Genomic DNA, 27,047 nt, shown 5'->3' with positions numbered 1-27,047 from the left:
CCCCTCTCCTCCTCTAACGCCCTCCCCCTCCTCCATCCCTCTCCTCCTCCCCCTCCTCCATCCCCCTTCCCCCCTCCATCTTCCACCCCCTCTCCTCCTCTAACCCCGTCCCTCCTCCTCCACCCCGTCTTCCTCCTCTACCCCCTCTCCCCTCCCCTATAGGTGGCCACAAGATACTTCAGTGGAAATTTCAGGCTCCCCGGTAGAGAAATTATACTGAGTCCTCTGAGAGTACTCTGAGAAGGCATCTTGGAAGAGCATTTGAGGTATCTAACTGGAGGAAAGTGAGGGATGCTAACTCAGGCTGAGAGGAGGCATGCGCCTCAGGGGGCCATGGTCCAGCACTCTGTCAGCACTTTCTGTGAGTTAGACCCCCTGCTGACTCTTTATCTGTATCTGTTGCAGCACTCTTTAAAGTGGATTTTTTTTTAATCCATGTTTTACAGATAAACCAACTGAGGTTTTTAAAGGTTCAGCGACTTGCTTAAGGCCTTACAACTAGTAGGAGATAGAGCCAGGATATTAACACAGGCCTGGTGCCAAGGCCAATGCTTAGTCCTCCCACTCCATTGCCTTGTGGGGATGTGCATGAGAAATCACAGGGCGAGTTCATGGGCGTGAGAAGACTGGTTTGACTGTGACGAATATCAGTGTCATCTGGCCAGGAGTAAAAAGTGGAAAAATAGGTTGCAATCAGATTGGAAAGAACCTTAACTGTTAGACCATGGTATTTGAACCTGAATAAGTACCAGTTAGGGTCTTGTTAGGAAAACACAAACTATGCCAGGTATTTCAGACTGATTCAATACAAAGAATCGGTAATACAGGAATTGGAAAACCAAAGTCACAGAGAGGTAACAAAATAGCCTAAACGCTAGAAATACAGACAGTGGCTACCTCCCTATATTAGTTATCTGTCGCTGCATCACAAGTTGCCCTCAAATTAATGGTTTAAAACAGTGAAAGTTGCTCAGTCATGCCCGATTCTTTGTGACCCCATGGACTATATATACAGTCCATGGAATTCTCCAAGCCAGAATACTGGAGTGGGCAGCCTTTCCCTTCTTCGGGGGATCTTCCCAACCCAGGGATTGAACCCAGGTCTCCCGCATCGCAGGCGGATTCTTTACCAGCTGAGCCACATCTCTCAGTTTCTGCGAGTCAGGGATCCAGGCTTTGCTGGGCCTTCTGCAAGACTGCAGTCAAGGTGTCTCTCATGACTGGGGGCTTATCTGAGAGCTCGACTCGGGGAATATCCATTTGTGAGTTCACATGGTGGTTGGGAGGATTGAGTTCCTTGAGGGCTGTTGGACTGAGAGCCTTGCTGACTGTTTAGAGCCTATGGCAATAAACAAACACGTTGGCTTCCTTCATCAAAGCCAACCCGTGAAAAAGTCTCCTGGCAAGGTGGAAGTCACAATCCATTGTATTAATTGTGGAAGTCACAGTGCTGTAGTGTTGCCATATTCTACTGGTTAAAAGCAAGTTACTCAAGAGGAAAAGAGGATTGCACAGATAGGCAGCAGGTAACCAACAAGTGGGGGAGGGGTTGGTGGTGTGCCTGGGCTCCTTGAGGCTTCCTGCCATGCATTCCCGGGGCTGGGGTAAGAAAGAGGGGAAAGTGACAGGAAGTGACATCTGAACTGCAGGAGCTCGGAAGAGGGGCTCTGCGGAGGTGGTTCTCAGACCACTTAGGGAGGCACCGTGCACCTGGGCATGGTGTGGGCAGGGCTTGCCTAGGGCCAGGGATGCCAGGAATAGCTGGAGTCTAGAATGGAGGTGTCCTCTGGAGACCTGGAGAAATACCAGTGGAAGCTGGACCCTGAAACTAGAAGCTTCCTCCTGCCCTCCAGTCTCCTGTCACTGCCCCCCATCAGTGGAACCTAACAGGTAGCCACTGGGCATAAGAGTCTGGGAAATGTAGTTTGAAGATTTCCCGGGTGTGTGCTGTGAGGCAATAACTAAGAAGCTGTCAGAGGACCATTAGGGCAGTTCTGGGCCTGTATTGATGAAAACCTACTTTCTTTCTCTTTACTCCTAACTCTGACCCCCTTTTTCCTTCTGAATTCAAGGCTGTCTCCAAACCCACAGAGAGATGACCAGCATCTGACCTGGGTGCCCTATATTCCTCTCCCCAAGATGCCAAGAAGGGGACCAGAGGGAGAAAAAGTGAAATCGCCTGTTTTTTGCCTTATTGTGGGCAGCTCATTAGCAGACATGTTAAACCCTGGGAGATGCTAGGAAAAGGGTACTAACAGGTTGCAGGTAGAAATGTGAACATTCTTCTTTAAAAAAAACAATTTGTTCGTGCTTTATTAAAATTCAAAATATTGCATCCTTTGATCTGATAGTCTCACTCCTTAGGATCTGTCTTCTCTGTAAACCACCGGTGTGTCATGACGTCTGTATGAGCATGTTTAATTCAATATTGTTCGGAGTGGCAGACAAATGGAGCACTCCGTATATTACACAGCCATTCGGAATAATGAATTAGAGCATAACTAGCTGATGAGGGATGCTCTACTAGGAAGTATTGTGAGAGAATAGCAAAGAGCTGAAAACTGTATATGATGTTATCACTTCTGTAAAATAATCACTGCCTTGGGTATGTACAAACATGTAGATATATTCATATATGAACATATATACAGATATGTATCCACATACATATATGTATCCATGTCCACATACATACATGAACATGGGAAAAAACATGGATGGGTGTGATGTAGGTTATTAACATGGGGTGAGGGATGAAGTGTGAATCCGAGGGACCTACCAGCAACAGTTAGGGAGTAAGAAGAGGATGGGGTGCCTGACATGAAAAGTTGGAGGGAAACCTCAAAGTAGGAGCTGTGCAAGTCCAGAAAAGAAGGTTCTCTGTAAAAGCTCCAAGGCCAGAGGAGGGAGATGTGTTGAGGTGAAAGCACAGGAGAAGTCTCTTGTATCGTGTAGTAGGGGTGCAGCCTAGGGCCGTGTCTCAGCAGAGAGAAGGTCCCCTCGCTGGGCTGCTGCCCGTGTGGCCCTGGCACAGGCCCTGCCCAGTCCCCCCAGCTACTTGTGGTTCCCAGAAAGCAGCTTGTTCTCATACCTCAGGGCCTTTGTACGCCCTCCTGCAGCCCCCAGCCCCTCTTCCATCACAGCTCTCATCAGGCTGGTGTTTAAGTGCTTGTGTGCCTGCTGCTTCCACTGGCTTGTAAACTACACACTTTGTCTTGGAAGTGACCTTCCAAATCATTCACAAAGCACTTGGCTTGAAACCTGGTGTCTTGTCAGTGACAGTTGTGTCATGTGGCTTTCCCATGTGCCAAGTGTTGCACACGATTTTCCCCAAGTGGTCCTTCTAGCCGTATGAGGGATGTGATGGTATATCCCCATTTTACAGGTAAAGAAAGTGAACCAGAAACGTGGGCTGGCTTTCCTGAGGTCTCCCTGTCAGTAAAGGGCAGAGCAGAACCCTGGCCTCCGACTTCCCCTGGGTCAGATAGAGCTTATGCAGTTGCTCCTGGAATATATCTTGGCTCCTCTGCCCGCCTGGGAGGTGACCCTCAGAGTTGAGGGGCCCTGGCATCCAGCACTGAGAGGAGACGGGGGTGGAGTTGGGACAAGGGGGTGGAGTTAGGTATGGGGGTGGGGTTATGTGCAGGGGGAGGGGTTATGTGCACGGGGTGGAGTTAGGTGCAGGGGGTGGAGTTAGGTGCAGAGGGTGGGGTTAGGTGCAAGGGTGAGGTTATGTGCAGGGGGTGGGGTTAGGCACAGGGGGTGGAATTAGGTGCAGAGGGTGGGGTTAGGCACAGGGAGGGGGTGGGGTTAGGTTCGAGGGTGAGGTTATGTGCAGAGGGTGGGGTTAGGTGCAAGGAGTGGAGTTAGGTACAGGGGGTGGAGTTAGGTGCAGGAGGGTGGGGTTAGGTGCAGGAGGGTGGAGTTAGGTGTAGGGGGTGGAGTTAGGTGCAGGAGGGTGGGGTTAGGTGCAGGAGGGTGGGGTGAGGTGCTGGGAGTCCTTGTGCCAGTGGGGTAACCTGTAATCCCACATGTCACCTCCCACGGGAGCTGGTTCCCTGTGTATTTGAGGTGTCCCCTAGGACAGTTGGTTCATCCTTTCCTTCCTCCCTGTGCTTAGTCATTTTGGGAGCTGAATGGCCTCACTAAGGTGTGCATCATCCCGGATTCAAATATTACAATCCAGCTTCTCTTCCTCTGCACCCTTTCCTCAGACGAAGTAGTTAATGATCCTAAACTCTCACTTCGGTGCATCCGGGGAGCTGCTGAATGGTAGGTGTCTGGTGTAAAGATAAGACTTTCAAAGTGAAAAATACCAGTGTATCTGTTTAGTTATACCTTGAGTTATTTTTGGTGGGGAGGGGTAGTTAGCACACACTTACATTGCATATTTTTTACAACATTTCTAACAAGTTATTCCTCCCTCCCCCTCACCCACCTCTGTTAACTTTTTCAGATCACACACCCAGCTGGCTGCATGTCCCAGTTTATTAAGTTCTTTGGCGAACAGATCCTCATCCTTTGGAAATTTGCCTTACTTCGAAAGCGCATTTTGATATTTTCTCCCCCTCCAGTGGGCGTTGTATGCTATAGAGGTAACTAGAAGCCAAGGTCAGGGACTCTGCCCAAGCTCCCTGCGACAGAAACTGCCCCATCCTTTCCATTGTTGACCAAGGTCAGAGGGGTTGATCCGTGTCAGGGGCTCACTGCTTTGAATCCCTGGAGGGCCGCAGCTGGATTGATATTGGAGAATGTGGACTCCGGCAATAGGGACGATGGATCGGGTGGCAGAGGAGTAGTCTGGAGAGAGAGAAGGGCCTGGATTAAAACAGAGAGGATGGCGTCCAGATATAAAAAGAGAAAGCTGGCAGAGGCTGGTGTCAGATTGGGTTGTAAGGTTCTGATGTGAGAGGTCAGGGCGGAAGAGTCCAGGATGACACGGACGGTAGGGCCACCACCAGCCAGGGACGTGAGGAGGAACAAGGCGGGGGGTGGTGTCCCACTGGGATACTACCTGTGTGTGCTGCTCTGAGACCTTCGCGAGGTGGACGCTAGGCAGTGGTCTAGTTGGGTCAGGACCCTGGGGGACAGGCTGGGCTCTCTGCCGCCACGTGGAGAGTGAATCAGGAGGGATGTGTCAGCGTGGAAGATGCTGGCCGGGAGGTGAGCCAGAGGAGGAGGAAGACAGAGGAGGCCGAGGAGCGCAGACAGAAGAGGGGAGGGGACCAGGAGTGGCAGGGGTTGCCGTGGGCAAGGGTTCTGAGAAGGGGGAAGGTCACCAGTACATCCTAAGCAAGATCTCCTGAGAGAAAGGCTGACCCGTGTCTGAACGGAGACTCTAGTGACGCTGGCCACCCTGGAGGCAGGGGGGCAGGCTGGGAGGGGGACCCCGGGCGCCCTCACCTCTGCTGTCCCTCCAGTGTACTGCTGCTGCTGCCTGGCCAACGTCTCCCTGCCTGGCATCGGGGGCACCGTGCCCGAGTCCAAGCCTTTCTTCTACGTCAACGTGGCCGACATCGAGAGCCTGGAGGTAGAGGTGTCTTACGTGGCCTGTGAGTACGGGGCCCGCGCATCCCCGGCACCCCCCGCCCCTCCAGGGGCCCTGGTTCCCTGAAGGGCCGCCCTGCGGGGGTCCCCGCCTCCTGAACCCCGGCTGGCTCCCGCAGGCACCACGGAGAAGATCTTCGAGGAGAAGCGGGAGCTTTACGACGTCTACGTGGACAACCAGAACGTGAAGACGCACCACGACCACTTGCAGCCGCTGCTGAAGATCAACAGCGCCGACCGGGAGAAGTACCGGCGGCTCAATGAGCAGAGGTGAGGCTGGGGGAAGGGGAGCCTCCCCCTGTCCAGACACCCGAGGGGCTCTGGTCCAGCCCCGGGGCCTGCCGCCCCTTTCCTCTGCACATTTTTTGCCCTTCTGCCCAGGGAGCGGGGGTTGAGGAGGCTCCCCACCTATACTGATGCGCAGCAGGCATGCCTGGGCTGACTCCTTTCTGGTGGCCTCTAGAATCTGTGAAGCCCGAGGCAGCACGCTGGTATCAGTGGTGAGATAAATGACTTCATGGCCTCACCCTAATTGTACGACAGTTAGGAAAGGCTATCCCTCATCCTGGATTACCCAGGGCTACACCCAGCCCTGGACTCCAAGCCCTGTGCTGCCCCTTCTCTCCCTGCCTTTGGCCGGGGCAGTGGTGGGGGTGTTGCTCTGGGTTTTCAGCCTCCTCCTTGAGAGGCAGTGACCCATGCAGATGCCTTCCCAGTGACCTAGCCTGGGGCCTGGGGGTCCTTGTAGCTGCGCCAGAAGCTGATGGCTGTTTCCTTCCCGACAGGCAGATGCTGTTATATTCCCAGGAGGTGGAAGAAGACTATAACCCTTGTGAAGAGGACCTCTTTGTGCTGTAAGTCAGCCTGGGTGGTGGTCATGGGCCTCCCTGAGGGTCCCTTAGCACTTGACAGCTTTAGCCTGGATCCCTCCTGTGCTGGGCTTCCCTGGTGGCTCAGCGGTAAAGAATCTGCTTGCCAGTGCAGGAGATGCGGGTTCGATCCCTGGGTTGGGAAGATCCCCTGGAGGAGGAAATGGCAACCCACTCCAGTATCCTTGCCTGGGAAATCCCATGGACAGAGGAGCTGGGCAGGCTACAGGCCATGGTGTCACAGAGAGTCAGACACGACTTAGCAACTAAACAACAGCAGCCACCTCCTGTGTTATGTGCTGCAGTGCAAGGATGCCCTTTATTGCCCGTAGAGCTGGGTTCCACAGAGTCAGCCTGAGCCCTGAAATGCTGTTAGGGGCACCCAGAAGAGTTCAAGAGCAGGGAAAGGTTAGTAAGAGAAATGGGAGCCCCAGGAGTCATCTCCCTACTGGTCATTTACACCCAAATGTCTGCTGCATACAAGCTGTCTCTCAGGATGCCGGGGCTTGTCATCCATTGCTGCCTTTGAATAGAGCACTTCCTTGTACGGAATATTACGGGATCATCAAAAACTTAACTCTTGAATTGAATGACATTTCTTTTCCCCCAGAGCAGTTGGTGGTCGGGATTAGAACCATGACCTCTATACCTTTAAGGCATTGATTTAATTTATAAGCAGCTGTGTTTAATAGTGCCAGGTGATAAGAACAGAAATGTAATTGAACCAGAAACAGTTCTGCCAACTTCCTGTCTTGGGGTGGGGAGTAGCGGCGGTTAAAACTGTTTCTGCCTTTGAGCATCTACAATGTGGGAGACCTGGGTTCAATTCCTGGGTCGGGCAGTTCCCCTGGAGAAAAAATCGCAACCCACTCCAGTATTCTTGCCTGGAGAATCCCATGGACAGAGGAGCCTGGCAAGCTACAGTTCATAGGATCGCGAGAGTCGGACACGACTTAGCGCTGGCTTTTGATGTTGCAACAAAGGTGCAGTACTTTGATTCTGATCAAGTGTACTTTCTAATGCGCACCTGCTGTTGAGATGTAAAAGGATCTGGGAGCTGAGTAGAGAGTCTCCTCAAGGCTTTTGAATCTCTGTCTGTTGAATCTGAAATTCCTGACCGCCCAAAGCTGCTTGGGGGCACTGAGCACCTTGCTCTGTGGAATACAGATGAAAAGTCTAGACTGTTACGTTATCAGACCATATCTGAATATGGCTCATATATTCATATAGTACTATAAGTCAGTGACACTCAGATATGCCCTGTGCAAATTAAAACAAAGCCATCAAAGTATTGATTTCGAACATAATTCCAGTGGTAGGAGAAAAGACTGTACGACTTCAATACCTTTAGACCATGACGTTTTTGCACCTTGTCTCCTGGTTTATAGCCTGTGGGAACTTGAATAGAATTTGTATCCTACTGTTTTGTGAAAATTGTGTAAGTCTTAATTGCATTGAGTTGGTTCATAGTGTTTTTCCAGTCTACTGTATCTTTCTACTTTTCTGTCTGTTCATCCTAGTAATTTTTGAGAGTTTGATATTGAAACTCCAACTAAAAATCTTAATTTATCTACTTAAACTAGTTGTTGTGATATATAGTAGAAATATATGTTAAGTTCCACTTACATATAGGAACTATATTTAAGTTCCACCATAGTGGAACTTTGTTCCATTTTCTAGGTGTCCTATAAAGCCGTCTAAGGAACACACAGTTATACACAGATGATGGTGAGCTGGGGAGATATCGGTCCCTCTGCCTCGCTCCCCCTCCTACATCACTGCCCGCCCCCCGGGGGCTGGCTTCTGACTCCCCAGTGCCTGCCTCAGTACCTCTGAGCTCCAGCTTTTTTGTGTGGTTGGCTCGGGCTGGAGAGTCATTTTAAGAGTCCTTCTCTGCGTTGGGAAGGCTCACCTCCTGTCACTGGCTTTAATTACCCATCCAGGGCTTCGAAGGTGGATTTCAGTTTCTCACAGTAAGTCTTGACCTCAGAACTGCTTTATCAGGTGTTTTTCTGTTTGCTTTTTAATCTTTCTCTTCCCTTTAGGACTAAGCAGAAAGAGCGGAACACAGTTCATGGGGCCTCTCTCTACAGCTGTGTTTAAACCTCTAGTAACCTTCCTGTAGACTTCTGGCAGTCAGGCCATCACTCACTCAGAGATTTTGCTAATCATAGAATGGCTTAACACCAGTTCTTTGCTGACCTCAGTGGCACTTGAATAACTTTTCACTTGTATCCTGTTTTCTTCTTTTAAAAGGCTTATCTGACTTTTGAAACCATTTATATGTATAGCAAGCAAAACAGTGTAGTTTTGGTTCCCTACATGTGGCTTACTTGGTAAACTTTTGTGTCTTTTCTGCCCTCTCTTTCCCATGTCTTGTCTTGTGAATGCAGGTTTTTCCTTGAGCAAAACAACCGGATATTTCAGACTTTGTTGGAGGTGTCCGCCAGTCAAGACAAGACTCTGACAGCTGAGCATGCTCGGGGCATGGGTTTAGACCCCCAAGGAGACCGGAGTTTTCTTATGGACCTGCTGGAGGCCTATGGCATCGATGTTATGTTGGTCATTGACAACCCCTGTTGCCCATAGGAAGGATGCGCCGCTATCATGCGGGGATGGCCTGATTTCTGATTGACACACAGGAGTATTTATACTTCCAACAAATGTAATTTTTGCATCTCCTTTCTTCCCTTCTTCCCAAGAGGTAAGATGAGAGTGCTTTGATTTTGGAGGTCGTTGGAAGCTACCACTTTCTAAGCTGCTGCTGGGTTCAGACTTAGGAGTTATCAAAGCAGCCTCTCTCGTCTCCTCCTGATTGACTTGAGGTGATGGGGTGGAGGCCACCTATCACCAGGAGCTCTGGACACCCTGGCTGGACTGTTGGGAAAGTCTGTCTGGTCTCTGTCATTTGATGTATCAAGAATGAGACCAGTCTGTCCAGTGTGGCCTTGCATATCCATCTGCCCAAAGCAGAAGCTAGACCAGATGGCCTTCCAAGGTTTTTATCAGTTCTGAGAGTCTTGTCCTGCGGTCAAATTCCCTTTCTGGTTTCTTAGAGTAAATCTGTGTTTTCTCTGTTCATGTAGACTTCAGAGTGGGATGAAGGATGTTTCTGTCACCAGGTATGAAGCTTCTCTAGACAGAGGGCAGGGAGAGGTGGCTTCTCAGTCAGCTGGAAACTAAAGCTGTAAAAATGAAGCCTTGAAACCTTTCTCGAAGTTAACGGTGGCCGCTCCATGTCATAGTCTTGTTTCTCTGAATCCCCTCCTGGGACGAGCTGGCACATTCTTCCGGGCTGATGTCAACAGGAATGTGTACCAGTTAGGAGCCTTCATAAACAAACTGTCTTTAGCAGGGACAACATTCCTCAAGCTAGGGACCTGGGACCAGAGACATACCAGACTTGTTAGCAGAGGCGGCAGTGCCTGCACCCAGGGGAGTGGTTGGGAACCCCGTGAGTCATGAGTTTCTCTGCTGTGCTCTGGAGTGCTTGGACCTGGGATATCTCCTGTCGGCCCTGCCTGTTCTCTTTGGCTGGAGTGGTCAGCCTAGGTGAGACAACCACGGTTTGTTAGAGAAGCTGGCTCCTGTGAGTCGACTAGAGGTCTTCCGGGCCAGTTCAGGATTTTGACTTGGGGTCCTGGGTTGTTTGTGACATATAACTTCCTCCCCTTCACTATTCCTGCCTGGCTGTGTTATTGGAATAGGTGTCTGTGTATCTGTGTCCGAGACCAAGTTTCAGCCAGGCTAGCGTCAGAGAGAAATCACTTTCAAATGGATGGATCATGTGTCTTGCTTGTCTCGAGACTAGCTTTGTAGGGCTTATTGCTTTATTCAAAACCATTCTCACTGCAGCTCCCTGATACAAAATTCAAGACTAAAGAAGTTCACATGTGGAAATGCAGACACTGACTAATTGAGGTAGTGTCTTTTATGTAAATATATAAATAAGTTTGGGCATTGAAATGTAAACTGTACATTTTTCTCCTCTGTGGGTTTAGCCATCATATCAGTAATATATTTGTTTACAGAAGAAAAAAAAGAATCCGTTTAGAAGCTGAAGCTTCACTGCCTTTTTCCTTGAAGACTGGCCATCTCCTCTTGTTCCTGGAGAAGGAGCAGCCTTTGTAACTTGGGTCAAGTAATGGTCACTTTTAGTATTATCGGAAGGTTCAAGGCTTTCTAAGTTGGGATGGGCGGTCAGAAGTAGGGGTGGGGTGAAAGGAAAGGCCAGGTTCTCTTGGAGGACACAGGTAGGCCCTCCTTCTGTGGAACTCAGGAATTTGCTGGGCAAATAGTAAGCCCTTCTGCTCCAGAGGGCTTCTGCATGTGAATGCTTTTGTTTCTGTGCTATTGTAACTCCAGGCTCAGACATGCTGATGTGAAGGTAATCAGGTGAAAATGAGGTTCCTGTATTTCTCTTTGAATGGTGGGCCCAGGGTTCCACACCCCTTCTTTCAGCTCCATGCACTTCTAGGCAGCCGTCCATCTGGCATCCCCTGGGCTGGGAGTGGCCCTGGGAGAGGGTGCACCCATGCGGCAGTGCCACGTCTGAAGTTGAATGCAGCCTGTGTTTGGCTGACCCCAGAGCAGAACCCCTCTGCTCCCCTTACACCCCTCCGCCTCCCCAGCAGAATGCTGGTCCTTCCCTGCACTGCCAGCTTCCTAGTGAGGCCAGGAACCTAGCGCAGCGCCCTCTGCTGGCCTGCAGAGCACGCTGTTACCCTGTGTTACCCTCGTCACTGTCATCCCTAAGGAGAGGTGGATGGAGCCTCTTGGAGTTCATCTTTTGGAGGCTCCCTCCCCGGGCTGCCCCCCCCCCGCCCCCCACTGCCACCTTCTTCCCCAATCTCTCAGCTGAGCAGCACGCCAGCATCACTTGCTGCCAGGTCTCTGAAAGGAAAATTTGTTGGCGAGGTACCAGGCAGGGCTCCCTGCACAGGGACAGCAGAAGCTAGAAGCCACCCAGACCTGCTTTTGTGTCACTATGGAAATACTTTCAGAGAAACCATCTGCTTTTGTTTGGAAGTCACTGGAGAACGTCCTTCTCTGTCCTCTATAGAAACAGGGCTTATTATAATATTACTGTGACCTTCGGGAGCAGGCTGGGAAACTCAGGTGTGGGTACACTGATTGATGGTGACCTTCTGTCCCTCTCAACTCTTAAACCTCCTCCTCCCAACCCTATGCCAGCTGGCTTGGTCCTTCTGGGGGACTTTAAGCCTGACCTAATGCCAAGCTGTACGTGTGTGTGTGTTCAGTCACTCAGTCATGTCCGACTCTTTGCGACCTTGTGGCATGCAGCCCGCCAGGCTCCTGTGTCCATGGTTTTTCAGGCAAGGATACTGGACTGGGTTGCCATGCCCTCCTCCAGGGGATCTTCCTGACCCAGGGACTGAACCTCCATCTCTTGAGTCTCCTGCACTGACAGGTGATTCTGTACCTGTTGAACCAAGCTGTGAGCCATGCCCTAAGCCGGAAACATTGCTGACTTGAGACGTGGGGGCCACTGGGTCATCATTGGATGAAGTCAGAAGAAACTCTAGGTGGTCAGAGTCCTTGTGGGCCTAGAATCCAGGCTTGGAGGTTGCTGATGTCTAGTCAGATGTGACAAAGTTCTGGCAAAATGGATTTTTTCAGTTGTGCAGGCTTGGCAGATGGTACTTTTCAGCCTTTGGGACAATGTCCAGTTGTCCTCTGGATTAGGACTATTCTGAAGGAGTCAGAAATGGTAGCACTTATCTTTCCCCAGACCAGAAAGTATGGGCCAAATAACAGTTCTGAATTAGCTTTGGCTTTTGCTAAGCACAAAGCACCCCTTAGGCCTAGCATAGATCCCTTCTAAGGTAAGTGCCCGTACAGTCCTCAGTGAGTTGTGATTGCTGTGGATTAGAAGGCTGCCATCATCACTCACCATGGCGTTGTGTCTTCCATTTGGCTGGAGAAGGGAAGCTGAATTCATTGATATATTGATAGAAGTTATTTAGCCTAGGAATTTGCATTTATAACTTGTTTGTCCCACGTGAAAAAGCAAGATGGGAAATTTAAGTCTAGCACAGGGTGCAGATAATTCTCAATACCACATGTGAAGAGTCATTGATCAGTCTAACTACCTGTTTTAGCTAGAAGATAAAGGTAAAGATAAATGAAATAATAGCTGAACCACTTTTTCATTCTGGTGGTTATGAGGGCAAACTTGCTATTTGTCTTGATATACTGAAAGCCCTTCAAACAGAGTAAAAAAGATGAGCTTACTCACCTTTAAACCAAGGGCTTTGGGGAGGCTTTTGCAAAGGGCAGTGATGTGACGTTTTCGTTAACCTTTTAATGGCAGTACAAACAACCCTCCAGGAAGACGGGGACCTCAGGAACTTGTTTTTGTTTTGAAATGAAACTACCCAGGTGGCGCAAGTGGCAAAGAATCCACTTGCGTCTCCTGCTAATGCAAGAGACGTGGATTTAATCTCTGGGTCGGGAAGATCCCCTGGAGAAGGAAATGGCAACCCACTCCAGTGTTCTTGCCTAGAAAATCCCATGGACAGAGGAGCCTGGTGAGCTACAGTCCATGGGGTCGCCAAGAGTCAGCCCTGACTCTGGACTGCTAAATCAAAGAAAGAAAAGAAACCAGAGAGCCCAGGGAATGAGAAAGCCCAGGGGGTGCTTTCTCCCATCCCAGGAGGATCATACTCACAGAGGTACAGGAAGGGGGCCGGGGGTGCTGCTGAATAAGACCATGTGTTCAGCTTGACAATGAACTTGCCTTGGCGTGGTGACGGTTCTCCGCCAGGCGGGAAAGGTGGTAATATGGGGACCGGGGTGTGTCGGGTGGGCGCTCATCTCCCCGGCAGGCTCCTGGCTGTGGGCCCAGCCTCCGAAAGCGCCAGTCCTCGGTCCCTTCTCTGCACTCCTGCTCTGCCTCCACGTAGTGCCCTGCGGTGAGGCTCCTGCGTGGCTGGGGTCGCCACAGCAGGCCAGCCCACCCCTCTCGTTTCAGGAAAGCCCTTTTGTGATTCAGGTGCAGGGGAAGAGGAGCTCAGGGCTCCTTTTACTCCCAAGTCATGGATGGATTTTTTTTTTTTAATATTCCATTTGTATTACTAATATACCTCTGTTCCCAGGAGCTACTGGAGGGCCGAGTGTGGTGAGAAAAGGCTGTGAATTAAGTTAATGTTTTTCTGATAAGAAATGGAAGTTTATTTTTATATGGATACGACTATGTGATGCATTGAGGATGCAGATGTTGAAATGGAAGGAAATATCAAAATGATAATCCTGGAAGAAATGGGCAGTATTACAATTTGGAAGCAGCTGAAACCCCCCTTTTTTTAATTTAAATGTTCTGGTGAGTGAATAAGGACTGTCCTGTGATATCTAACAGCCTTTTGAGGAGATAAAGTTGACAGTCCTGTGGAGGATGACATAGAGTCACCAACTTTAAGTAAGACTCTTGTACAAAAGGGGGTGAATGTGATCAGGCTGATTGCTAGGCCTCTTAACTGGAGGGAGTCAGAGGTAGTTTTATAACTGTCACTTTAGCTCATTTTTTTGGAGCTGGAATACAGGGACTGTTGGATGAAACTGCACATTTAGAAAGGAAGTAATTTTCTAGTACTATATAGAGAACTGATGATGGAGAAGTAAAGCCCTGTTCTCATCTCTTTAGCATTTATTCTAGAAGCTGAGCACTGAATGGGCTTTTACAGGTAATAGGATCTCAATTCAGGAAATGTATTTAATCACCATAAACAGATGGGTACGAACCACCTCTCTTTGCTGTAGAATGCTTTACACTAATGGTACATCTATTTTGCTAAGGACAGTTGGGGGATGCGGAGGTGGGGTGTAGGGTTTTATGAACTAGCCAGAGATGATCCACAAAACGAAAAATCCACACACGGGTCACTGAGTTATCTGGTTGTCAGCATATACTGTTGACATTGGAGTGAAAACGCCTTCCTTTGTCCAAATCAAACAAAGACTGAGTTTCAATCTAGCCCTCCAAGACCAGTGAGGAAAGCTGTAGATTCTGTGCTTTTGAGAAGACTGGGTAGGAGACCTGAGGGGTATGGGGTAGAGGAAAACAAAACTAACCTCCTTTGTACATCTCAGGCTTGTTGGCCGAATTTTTTTTTTTTTTTTTAAATCGATCTGACGAGTAAGTCTTTTCTGAAAAAGAAACTTGGGAGAAGTTCTGTGTTTTCCAAGTTTAAGATCAGCATAGCCTCCCCGTCGCCTTAAATGTCAAACCCCTACTGTGATGAATATCCCAGTGTAAGTCATAGCAATAAGAGAAACGGAATCTAGTTTTGTTTCAAGTCTTCAGCTCCTAGGATGAAATTAGTAAGACAGTTGATACAGCTCCCTGAATGTCCTGCATCTTGCTCTGTTGTCCTCTCTCTTCGGTGGGAATCATTTAGAAGGCCTAAGGAAAGCTGGGATTCATCCCAGCGGGTACATGTTTCTCGAACTGATTTTGTTCTGTGCTACAGATAACATCTGTGTATATCATATCTGTATATATGTGAACCAAGCTGTATGCAGAGAGGTAGATATAACTATATTTACAGAAAACAGTTTTTATGATTAAAATTCACATTTTAACATGAACACGTGTGCTGCACTCCTTTGCCTGGTCCGAGAAAGGTGGTTTGTGATAGGAAGGAGCGGCAGCCGCGGGCGTGAGCAGAATGTACGGTGCTCACCTCACTTAGGGTGACTGCAGAGGCCTGTCCTCCTCGAGGCTGAGGTCTGGATACACACTCTCCAGGTAATGGAAACCGAAGTTGGGAGTAACCACCCGCATTCCGTCAAAAAGTCAAGACTGCGTGCTCTCAGTGACATCAGGCGACTTCTGGAGGAGGACCCCGCCCAGACCAAAGCCTTTGTTTCACATCTTCTTCCTACTAAAGTCCACTTTAAAACATTATATACTGAGATGTACACACACGTCTTACTTTTAACCTTTTGGGCAGTTACTTATTTTAAGGCAGTACAGAGTCAATTCCTAACACTAGGAAGTATCTCTGTGTTCTAAGCCAGGTTTCTACCTTCCAAGTGACGCGACCACATATTACCTAGCTCCTCGGGTGGTGAGAACACAGCTAATCAGTCGTGTGTGTGAAGCACTGGCACACAGTAATTATAACCAGGCATACACACTGGCTGTGGGGTCGAGCAAAAGACTTTATACTAAGCTATATTTAATATAAAACCTCTGCTGTTTTGAATAGAAATGCTGTTGGTTTTTCAGTGACGTTCGTCTGACATAAGGTTTGTACTAAATAGAAGGTGGTGGGCGAAGGGACTCGGGTTCTCACTGGACCCTTTGCGTTCAGGTCTGGCTGACACGGGAGAGTCTGTCATAGTTGTGTTAAACATCCTTTATGTGGACCTTATATGGAAGGACAGTGGCAGGAAGGCAGTAGATGATAAGGCAACTGTGTTCTCAGGTAAAAGCCTGAATCAAGAAAACAAAATTTGAACTAGGACATAACTACATTTAAAAATGAATAAACACACTAATCCGAATTAAATATCCTTCCCCAATCCTATGTTCCATTATTTCTATAGAAAAATTAGAATCACTAAATAAACACGTACCTGCTGGTAGTCAAGATTCTGTGCTGGTCTTTTGCACTGTATTATACAAACAGTATATGCCAGATTCTCTGGGCTCATGTAGAGACTATTTTCTCAGACCACAGCACCTCGTCCTCGGCACATTTGGACCCATCTGCTTTTTGTTTAATTAGTTTTTGCAAAAGTGCAGCTTTTAACACCACTCTGAAGAACACAGAGGTAAACAGGTAAGCATTATTTTATGTGCTTTTTAAGCTGCTTGTCATGGTCTTGTCATAGCTGCTTTGTAATCCTTTAAGCATGTGGTCTTCCCTCTCCACAAGGTCCATGGGTGCAAGTACATGCACTGTCCTAAAACGGATCTGCCTGAGAAGCCTCCCAATTCTTCTTCCCCTTTTCCTTTTTTTTTTCTTTAAAGTGCCTTAGGTCTCATCCACCTTATTGCAGTGCATTGCCCTCTGGAGTATAAAAACCTCAGGGGCACCAAATTCATTACAATGACTGGCTAACAAATCTATGGCAAGGCCAGTACTGTCTAGTTCTCTGCTTTCAACAAACTAAAGGAGAATCTATCTAATTAAGGGTTTAAGCTGATATATCACTATCATTTTTGATATGACAATGTCATGCAGTTGAGTTGCATAACAGAATCTTTCTATCCCATTTGCTTATTTATCTATTTACATCTATAATGTTAAACACTGTCTCAGCTGTAAATAACACGCCTTTGGGAGGAGACACGATGGCAGTGTAGAAGGGCATGAGCTCACCTCTTACGGAAACACCAGAATCACAACCAACTGCAGAACCACCATCAACAACAAAACACACGCCAGAACCTACCAAAAAGGATATGCTCCATCCAAAGAGGCCACAATAAGACGGTAGGGGGCACAATCAAGATTAAAATCAAATCCCATATGAACCAGGTGGGGACCCACAAACTGGAAAATAATTATATCACAGAAGTTCTCCCCCAAGAGTGAGTGTTCTGAGCCCCACAAAGGGCTCCCCAGCCTGGAGGTCTGGCGACAGGAGGAGGTGGCTCCAGAGAATCCAGCTTTGAAGGCCAGTGAGGTTTGACTGTAGGAATTCCACTCTTGGAGGGTACAGAGTCTCACATACATGAGGATTCAGGGAAAAAAAGCAGTGACCTCATAAGAGATTAGGCCAGACTTACCTGCTAGGATTGGAGGGTCTCCTGTGGAGGTGGGGGGTAGCTGTGGCTCACTGCAGGGACAAGGACACTGGTTGTTATAGTTCTAGGGAACACTTATTGGTGTGAGCCCTCTTGGATGCCCCCATTTTCTCACCAAGACCTGGCCCCACCCAACAGCCAGTGCTAGGACCCCTCAAAGCCAACCAACCAACAGGGCAGGAGCACAGCTCCACTCAGCAACAGACAGCCTGCTTAAATCCTGAGAAAACAGCTGCCCAATATAAACAGTCCCTGACATAGCCCTGCCCACCAGAGGGACAAGACCCAGCTCCACCCACCTGTGGGTAAGTACCAGTTTCTCTCACCAGGAAGCCTGCATAAGCCTCTTGGATAGCTGCACCTGCCAGGGGCAGGCAGCAAGAACTACAGCCCTACAGCCTGAAGAATGGAAGCCACAGTCACAGAAAGTCAGACAAAATGAGATACCCCAGAAGAACAACTGGGCGAAGTAGAGACTGGCAATCTACCTCAAAGAGAATTCAGAGGAACGATAGTAAAGATGAGCCAAGATCTCAGAAGAGGAATGGAGGCACAGATCAGGAACATACAAGAAATATCTAACAAAGACCTTGGAGATTTAAAGAACAAAGATGAACAATACAATAACTGAGATGAAAAATACACTAGAAGGAATCAGTGGCAGAATATATGAGGCAGAAGAATAAATGAGCTGGAAGACAGAATGGTGGAAATTGCTGCCGCGGATCAGAATAATGAAGAAAAGAATGAGGAGAAATGAGGACAATGTAAGAGATCTCTGGGACATTAAATGCAACAACATTCGCCTTATAGGGGTCCCACAGGAGAAGAGGAAGGACCCAAGAAAATATTTAAAGAGATAACAACTGAAAACTTCCCTAACATGGGAAAGGAAACTAACACTCAAGTCCAGGAAGCACAGAGTCCCAGGCAGGATAAACCCAAGAAAGAACATGCCAAGACACATAGTAATCAAATTGACAGAAAAATATTAAAATCAACAAGGGAAATGTAACAACATACAAGGGAATTCCCGTAAGGTTAGCAGCTGATTTCTCAGCAGAAACTCTTCAGGCCAAAGGGAATGGTACAATACATTTAAAGTGATGAGAGGGAACCTACAATCAGGAATACTCTACCAAGGCTCGTTATTCAGATTTGACAGAGAAATCAAAAGCCTTACGGACAAGCAAAAGCTAAGAGAATTCAGCACCACCAAACCAGCTTTGTGACAAATGCCGAAGGAACTTCTCTAGGCAGAAAAGGCCACAACCAGAAATAAGAAAACTGCAAATGGAAAAGCTTACCAGTAAAGGCAAACACACAGTAAAGGTAGGAAATCATCTGTAAATGATGCAAATATTCCAAATATATCAAAACCAGAAATCGCGAGGAGAGCACAAATGCATTAGAAATTAAGACTACCAACTTAAAACAATCATATGTATATATAGACTGCTGTATCAAAACCTCATGGTAACGGCAAAAGGAAAACCTCAATAGATACCACACACAAAAAAGAAACAGGAAACCAAACACAATACTAAAGTTAGTCATCAAATCACAAGAGAACAGAAGAGGGAGGGAAGCCGTAAACAAAGTGCAAAGGCTACCCAGGGAAATGGAAGAAAATATTTGCAGAGGAGCTGAACAACAAGGGGTTAATCTTCAAAATTTATAAACAGCTCATGTGACTCCGTCGCTCAGTCATGTCTGACTCTTTGAGACCCTGTGGATTGTAGCCCACCAGGCTCCTCTGTCCATGGGATTCTCCAGGCAAGAACACTGGAGTGGGTTGCCATTTCCTTCTCCACAAAAAAATGGGCAGAAGACCTAAAAGAAGGCATGCAGATGACCAAGAAGCACCTAAAAAGATGCTTAGCATCACTAATTACAGAGAAATGCAAATCTAAACTGTCATGAGACATCACCTCACACCACCGAGAATGGCCATCATCAAGAAGTCTACAGATAATGAGTGCTGAAGAGTGTGTGGAGAAAAGGGGGCCCTTCTATACTGTCAGTGGGAATGCAAACTGGTATAGCCACTTTGGAGAACAGTGTGGAGGTTCCTTAAATTAGAGTTATCACATGATTCTACAATCCCATTCTTGGGCATGTATCTGGAGAAAAACGTGGTTGGAAAGGAGACATGCAGCCCAGTGTTGACTGCAGTGCTATTTACCATAGTCAAGACATGGAAGCAACCTGAGTGTCTGTGGACAGATAAATAGGCAAAAGAAGATGTGGTACATACAGCAGAATTCCTGCCCACTGAAAAGAATAATATCATTTGCAGCAACATGGATGGACCTGGAGATTATCATACTAAGTGAAATAAGTCAGACAAAGACAAATATCATATGAAATAACTTAGGAAAACACAAATGAACTTATTTACAAAACACAGACCCAAAGAACATACTTACTGTTACCAGCAAGGTGGGTGGGGAGGATAGATTAGGAATTTGGGCTCAACATGTACACACTGCTATATTTAAAACAGAAAACCAACAAGGACCTAATGTTGGTTGGGAACTGTTCAACACTCTGTAATAACCTAATGGAAAAAGAATTGAAACAAAACAGATACACATATCTGCATAACCGAATCACTTTGCTATATATACCTGAAACAACACTGTAATCAACACTACTACTATATAAAATAAAAATACAAAAACTTGAGTTAAATAAAACTTTCAATAAATCAACTCAGAATAAATAGCATTCTAATAAAATGTTAATTTTTAATTTTCAAAAATTTATAATATCAATTGTATTTCAATAATTTATAACATTTATTCTCTTGAGTTAATTGACACTTGAACTAAAAAAGTTATTTCCATTTATATTTTTTGTTGGCAAGAAGATAGTTCCAATAAAAAAAATTTCAAGCATAAAAACATTACATTATGATAGCATTCTTTGCAGAAAGTGGTATGGAAATACACATGTAAGAAAAATCGGCATTTTTCAATGACTAAACAACTTACTAGTTTATTTTTGTAAATGGTTGATGAGTGTCAAATTGCTATCTATCTCAATTACACTGAAAATGTTTAAAAGAGTGATGTAACAGTTTTATTTTAAAATATCAATATTTACATGACACTAGAAAGTATGTACTTTGGCAACTACCCACAAAAATTTTTAGCTGTCAATTTAAAACTGCGGAGGGCTACGTGATTTTTCAAAATACTTTTAGGACGTACATGAGCAGAATAACAGTGTGTGTGGACCGCTGCTTTACAAGACCGTCCCATTCATTTCGGGGGACCTCTCCTAGTAGAACCACCAGGGGAGGCTGGCCCGCCTTTTAAAACGTGCAGATTCCTGGGCTCCGCCCTCCAGACCGAGTTACTAAATTCGGCTTGGACCCCAACTAAGTCAATTTTCAACTGGCACCCTAGGTGGTTCTCGGGCAAACCGACATTTCAGGAGGAGGACTGTGGGGTGGAGGCGGGAGGTGGGAGAAGAGAGTACTTGACAGCATTTCAGCCATGGCTGAAGAGGGACACACCTCTCCCTATGTGTTTTGCTTGGGCAGAGTAAACTGAAAGAAGCGGAGCCGGAGCTCACCAAGTCGCAGCACCGGCGGAAGGGCCTGGGCCAGGCAGAGCGGCGGGAAAGCAGGTGGCTTGCTTCCCTTGGCCCCAGGGCGGCCGCGGGACCCAGCGCAGAGGAGGATCCTGCTCCCCACTAGGGGGCGCTGTTGAGGTCGAGCCCTTCTCTGGCCACTGCGGGTGGGGATTTCCTGGAACTAGTCTTAGGAAAAGCGGTCTTCACGGGGGACCGGGCCATCACAGCGGAGTCGAGCATGCGCTGCTGGGAAGGGAAGCACTGAGAGGGGGACGGGGGTTGGGGGGTGGGAGGGGTGCTACTTGCCGTGAACCGGCCCTTGGGGGTCCTCTGACAACACTGCGAGGGACAGGGGAGGCCTCGGTTCCCTTTTGGTCCCAGGGTGGCCTAAAGTGCAGTCTGGGGCGCCCACCTGCCGCCCGCTCACTGGGCCGGGCTCTGCAGCAGCCGCTCCCTCTTGCGAGGGTCACAGAAGAACTGCAGTTTCCTGGGGAGCAGCTTCACCTCCACGGGCATCGCTTCGTACTCCTCACTGTCGATGCTGAAGGCGCCCCCTGTGCCCTGTGTGGAGGAGGGGTGGAAGCGCGGGGGAAGAGGACTCAGAACAGCTCGTGCTCACAGCTGGCTGGGATTCGTCATCACTCTGAGCAACTGGGCAGGTTGTTAGGGAAAACCGCAACCTCTCCGAGGATTTAGCTTAATGTTCTTTAAAAAGAGATTGCAGGGCCTTTGTCAGACACAGGGCTGGTTCTGGAAACGGGGGCTTCCCTCATAGCTCGGTTGGTAAAAATCCGCCTGCAATGCAGGGGACCTGGGTTCAATCCCCGGGTTGGGAAAAGCCCCTGGAGAAGGGAAAGGCTACCCACTCCAGTATTCTGGCCTGGAGAATTCCATGGACTGTATAGTCCATGGGGTCGCAGAGTCGGACACGACTGAGTTACTTTCACCTCACTTCACCACCATGAAAAAGGTTTAAGTGGCCTCTGCCTCCTCCCAGAGAATTTTGGGATTTGTGAAACAAGGTTATCATTTTCAAATGCTTATTGAAAGGCGGGGTCCTGTCATATCTTTAAGGAATTCACATAAGATGTATATGTCCTTCTCAGCCCTAATCTTGCCCAAAAGAAAAGTGAGCAACACAGCCAGTTCTCTTAGGAAAGCCATTACAGCCACTTGATTGTTTTCTTGGTTGTTCTTTAGGACTCGCTTACCTTTACACCTAAGGTATAGCGCCATTAATATTACAAATTCTAGAAAACCCTTCCATAACTCATGTGTTTAATTCAACATTTGCAGTGTTGAAACCATGGTACCAGCCACTGTGGGGAAACCTTCTGTTTTACCTACACTCCTTTTTGACCACCTTAGTTTAACATCCAAGTCTTCAGAGGCCATCTGTAGTAACTTTTCTTCCCCACTTATAGGTTATTCCACATGGCTTGGCATTTCCCTTGCCATCCTGAAAACGCTTCCAGATCGTTTTTTTTTTTTTTTTTTAAATGTGAAGCTAGAATTCACTATGAACGTTTGCAAACTGGAGAATTCTGTGGGTTGTTATAGTAACCATTTGCATAATTTACATTCAGAAAAATAAAAGCTCAGGAGACTGAAGGATCATTTTACAGAACCTTGGCTTGACAACACTGGAAGTCTTCAGGAGCCAAACTTTAAACTTGTGACTCAGAAGGGGCTTTTCTGCCATCTTTTCAGGTCTCCCTTAATATAACCCAGAGCCTGGCACAGCACTCAGCATGTATGAGGTACCTAAGGAAGGATCTGTTAATAGGAAGGAGGGAGAAAAAACCAGAAAGGAAGACCAAAGAGCAAAAGACCGGAAGCTGTGGGGCAGCTCTCCCCTGCTCACCTCTGGAAGCAGCAGAGTGCAGCGGCTGGCTTGGAGACACTCGGTGCCCTCAACATGCAGCTTGGGGTCTCTCACCTTTTTACTTCTGTTGGTACAGGAAAAAGCAACCTTGGAAACCAGCACTCGCAACTGCATTCAACTGCCAGAACAAAGCAAGTTCTGCACGTCTTTGGATCAAGTCAAATACATGGACTCACGGTCTCTTGAACCAGGGGGTTCTGTGAATAATTTTTCCCCCAGTGCTTCTTGCTTAGTGTTGAGATACAGTCTAGATTGAGAAGGTTTATTTATTGCAGAGAACTGTGCATGAAGACTGATTTTTCTCTCAACTGATCTTTAAGTAATTCCATGTATACCTAATTCTTGGGCTATTTAAAAATCCCAAGTTTAAAAACTGGAATGAAATGAAATACTTCAGAAAAAAGTACTAAACTTTTGATATTTGGTACTTCTTGTGAGTCTATTACTTGCAAGAGAAAATTTATTTTAATTTAAACTAGATGGATTTATATGAACAACCAACCTTAGTTTTTGTATGATTCTCCGTATTGATATAAACAGTCTACTTAGAATACTGCATCTTGACCTTGACTACATGACTTTAGAATAAAACTATTAGCCTCTCTCTATACACACACACACACTCCCTCATGTATATACACCCTGCAGCTAGTCAGAGTCAGTGGGAAATGGGTAAAAGCGAAATCTAAGAAAATTAGTCCATCTTTATCACTAATTGCTAGAGAACAGATAGGCTACCCACTCCAGTATTCTTGGGCTTCCCTGCTGGCTCAGCTGGTAAAGAATCCACCTGCAATGCGGGCAACCTGGGTTCAAACCCTGGGTTGGGAAGGTCCCCTGGAGAAGGGAAAGGCTACCCACTCCAGTATTCTGGCCTGAAGAATTCCATGGACTGTATAGTCCATGGGGTTGCAAAGAGTCAGACACGACTGAGCGACTTTCACGTCACTTTATCATTAATTAACAATAGCAATTCTTTCGATTAAACATCATCGGTTTTCTAAAGCAACTTTACAGTGTTCTAATCAGATACTCAGAGGAAGCTGACATGACTTGATTTCCCTTCGCGTAGAGACCAAAAGGAACCTATGTTACTGCCGCTGCTGCAGATGACGACAGGGACCATGTTGCACCACGATGACTTCGTCTAATTTAAGCAGCATCATCAGCTTTTCCTTCTGGTTTTGGATGTCAGCATTATGAAGGAGATTCGAAAATAGCTGGTCCCACAGGCCTGTGGGACACTGTGTAGCTTCTGGACCCTTCGTAGGAGAAGAAAGACTTTTCCCTTTCTCCCTTTTACTATAGTTACAGCAAGTAAATCAAAGGCTGCAGAAGCAGCTATTCAGCATCTGAAGAATTGGTACCCAAGGCGAGAACAACACAAACTGAGCAAAGGCATTGTGCTGCTGGTGCTGGCACAGAGAATGAGGTAGCCATGGAGACCCAGCCGCTGCAGCAGCAATGTCTAACCCTCACGTGGGCGCGAGAGGGAGCTCTGAGACAGAGTTCAGAGACAAATGGAACAGATTCCAGTTGGCATGGTAACACACAGCCTTCTCAGTTGCTCTGAAGTCTGGCGGAAGGCTGAGAGCATCCTTAACCAATAAAACTCTGGCAGAGGTACGGCTTAACAAATCACGACAGGACTTGGGAGGGTATTTTGTAGTGGAAAAGGGAAAAAAGTCTGGAAAATGTCCAAGATACTCAATACCTTTTCATTAAAGCCCTGGGAAGAGGCAAGGTGAGCTGACGTGAATGGTAACTGATGGTACTTCATGCTGATGAAAGACTTTGCCCACACAGTCCCTCATGAGACTCAAAAACAACCCTGAGAGAGAGAAGCAATTATGTTGTTCCACTCCAGGATTCAGGGACGGTAAAGGATCATGAGGCCAGTGAGTGGCAAAGTCGAGGTTTGTATCCAGCAGTTCTGACCCCGAGGCCAAAATTCTGGGCAGGATACCATGCGACACTGACTCCTATCATTTCAGTCAGAAGACCAAGACAGCTCCCAAACTCTGATCTTCCCAAAATGCAAGGGGAAGGCCAAACCAGGAGACATGCACTCCGCGTGCCAACCCAAAAAACAAAAGGGTGCTACAGCTCCCAAACCACCCAAGTCTCCAGTGGGATCTCTGCTTGGACTTTGTGGGCGCTCGGATAGGTAAAGTCTGAAAATACAAGCCACTTAAAGCCACCCTGCCTACAAACCCCAGTCCACTTACCCTATAGTGATGAAGTCTCCTTTGCTGATGGTGTTGGGTTCCATGCAGATGTTCATAAAGTCTTCTTTGCTCTGAAAAGTTAGGAAAACTAATGTTAATGCTCTGAGTTTTGGCCTATGGACCCTGTTGCCCTCTTAGCCTTGGAGGGTTGTGGTTGGAGCTGTGTATTACAGAAGGGACTTGATTTTGAATGACTTAATCCTGAGTATATTTTCAGTCCTTTTTCTTCCTTTTTACATTAAGACCTTTATTAAAGCATAATTTACATACCATAAAATTAATCTCCATTGTTTGCTTTTTTTTTTTTTTACTATATACATAAGCTAGGTAAAAACTCAGGTTTGGAGGTTGGTCAAGTTCTGTTGCTTGCTGATAATCACAATTGTTACAGTCTCGAGGGTCCCCTCCCTGGCAAGCCTCTCTCCCAGCAAGTCTCCATCCTCACTGTATGTCAGCATCACACCACACCAGCTTGATCAGCTTCTTGGTGTGCAGAAGTATCTGGATTTTTTTTTTTTTTTTTAACTCTCTACATGCAGACTTAGTGAGTGACCAGAGTTGAAGAACAGCAATCCATTTATGCCATGGAATGGAAGTGTTTTTAATGCAGGAGTTGTGGGTTCGATCCCTGGGTTGGAAGATCCCCTGAAGGAGCAAATGGCAACCCTCTCCAGTATTCTTGCCTGCGAAATCCCATGGACAGAGGAGCCTGGCAGGCTACAGTCCAAGGGGTCGCAAAAAGAGTGGGACATGACTCAGTGACTAAACAACAAATGTTTTTAAAACACTGCATTCCCAACCACATAATGTTCTGGAAGAACTAAGCTACGAGGAAGTGGCTATAAAAAAACAGCCTTGTTTCTTTGGCCACCCCCGAAATTTACTACCAGTTGGTAGCGAACAATACAATCTGGCCCTCTATAAATCAATCCCAATCCTTCTGGGTCTGCTTCAAATAGAATTTTGTTCTTTTTGGAAAGGTTCAAAATTCATAGCCCCAGGGTCATCCCCAGGTCTCTGCAAGCTGTCAGCCTTTGCCCAAGATTAAAGGGCTCAACCAAACCACAACTTCACATCTCAACCAGGAATTACAAAACACAGAGGGATAACTGCTCTAAAGTCATCTCTTACTAAACGACTTATTGTCATGTTTGTACCATGAACTTTTCTAAGTGCTAGGGTCCCCTCAATAAACGAGAAACATGAACATTTCTGCCTACAAAGAACCTACATTCTACCAGAGACAGTGAAAGGGATGAACAAAACACAACCATAATAAAGTAATAAATGATCACAGATATTAGAAGTATGCTAGAGTATACCAGTTTAAAAATAGTAAGCTGGAGAGTATGCATATTAGCATAAATGGTATAGAGTATATTAGAAATATTATGAGTACATTATAAAAGTGAGATAAAAGGTGATGTTGGTGGCATTTTTAAAGAGGAGTCCAGGTATGCCTCATTGACGAGGTAACCTCTAAGCAGACACCTGAAGAAGGTATAGGAACTGTGGAAACCCAGGGCAAGCTTTAAGAACCGTCACCAGGGTGGCTGTTAAATTCAGACTCAGCCCCATTCTCAGAGCTTACAGTTCAATAGATCTGGGGTGGGTCCCAAGAACCTTCATTGTTAAAAGGTCCCAAGCGATGCTACTGCTGCTGATCTAAGGCCCACACTTTGAGAACCACTGGTCTAGGGACGCGCAATCCACACAAAAGATACTGGCAGGGCAGGGGCCTCTGGTGGGAGCAGGTCTGACATGGGAGACAACAGCACGGAGCTGGCACGGCTGGAGCAGAGAGGGAAAAGGAGCCAGGAGGAGGGGAGATCAGGGAGGACAGACACTGGACAGCCCTGCAAGGAAGCTGGCCATTAGGCTGAGTGCAGCAAAAAGCCACTGGAAGGTATCAGGCAGAGAAATAGGATGTGCTTTTTTTTAAACGGATCTCTCTGGATACTGTGTTTAGAGGAGAGCAAAAGGGGCAGGGAGACCACTTAGGAACCTATTGTAATAATTGGGCTAAAATACGACCCTGGCTTGGAACAGTTGGCAGGGGAGACTGTGACGTGCTGGCAATATTCATTAACAGAAGGTGCAGCCACTAGGATTTCCTCGGAGGTTTCAGGTGTGGACAAGGAGTATCCAAGATATTTGGC

General features: G+C 47.1%; 2 protein-coding genes across 16 annotated transcripts in view; one reads left to right on the top strand and one right to left on the bottom strand.

Moving 5' to 3' along the window:
• Positions 1–15,023, top strand: part of DENND11 (DENN domain containing 11) — a 50,779-nt gene extending 35,756 nt beyond the window's left edge. For both annotated transcript variants that reach the window (XM_042248931.2, XM_027968883.2), the window contains exons 5-9: positions 4,457–4,595; positions 5,421–5,552; positions 5,667–5,817; positions 6,333–6,401; positions 8,810–15,023. In XM_042248931.2, coding sequence (XP_042104865.1) covers positions 4,457–4,595; positions 5,421–5,552; positions 5,667–5,817; positions 6,333–6,401; positions 8,810–9,005 — 687 coding nt within the window. In that variant the 3' untranslated portion in view covers positions 9,006–15,023. The remainder of the gene's footprint in view (positions 1–4,456; positions 4,596–5,420; positions 5,553–5,666; positions 5,818–6,332; positions 6,402–8,809) is intronic.
• The window catches only part of AGK (acylglycerol kinase), a 100,912-nt gene continuing 87,302 nt past the window's right edge, over positions 13,438–27,047 (bottom strand). For 4 of the 14 annotated variants that reach the window (XM_012177252.5, XM_027968881.3, XM_004008114.6 and 1 more), the window contains exons 14-16: positions 24,889–24,959; positions 22,640–22,724; positions 13,438–21,336 (exon numbers count right to left, since the gene is read on the bottom strand). In XM_012177252.5, the coding sequence (XP_012032642.2) occupies positions 21,199–21,336; positions 22,640–22,724; positions 24,889–24,959 (294 nt within the window). In that variant the 3' untranslated portion in view covers positions 13,438–21,198. The other 10 variants (XM_060415165.1, XM_060415162.1, XM_060415163.1 and 7 more) reach the window with 7 other exon arrangements.

The sequence above is a fragment of the Ovis aries genome, chromosome 4 (genome assembly GCF_016772045.2).
Source record: "Ovis aries strain OAR_USU_Benz2616 breed Rambouillet chromosome 4, ARS-UI_Ramb_v3.0, whole genome shotgun sequence".
Lineage (NCBI taxonomy): Eukaryota > Metazoa > Chordata > Mammalia > Artiodactyla > Bovidae > Ovis > Ovis aries.
Note: the sequence above shows the minus strand (reverse complement) of the source record. Positions and strands in the feature narration are given on the sequence as shown.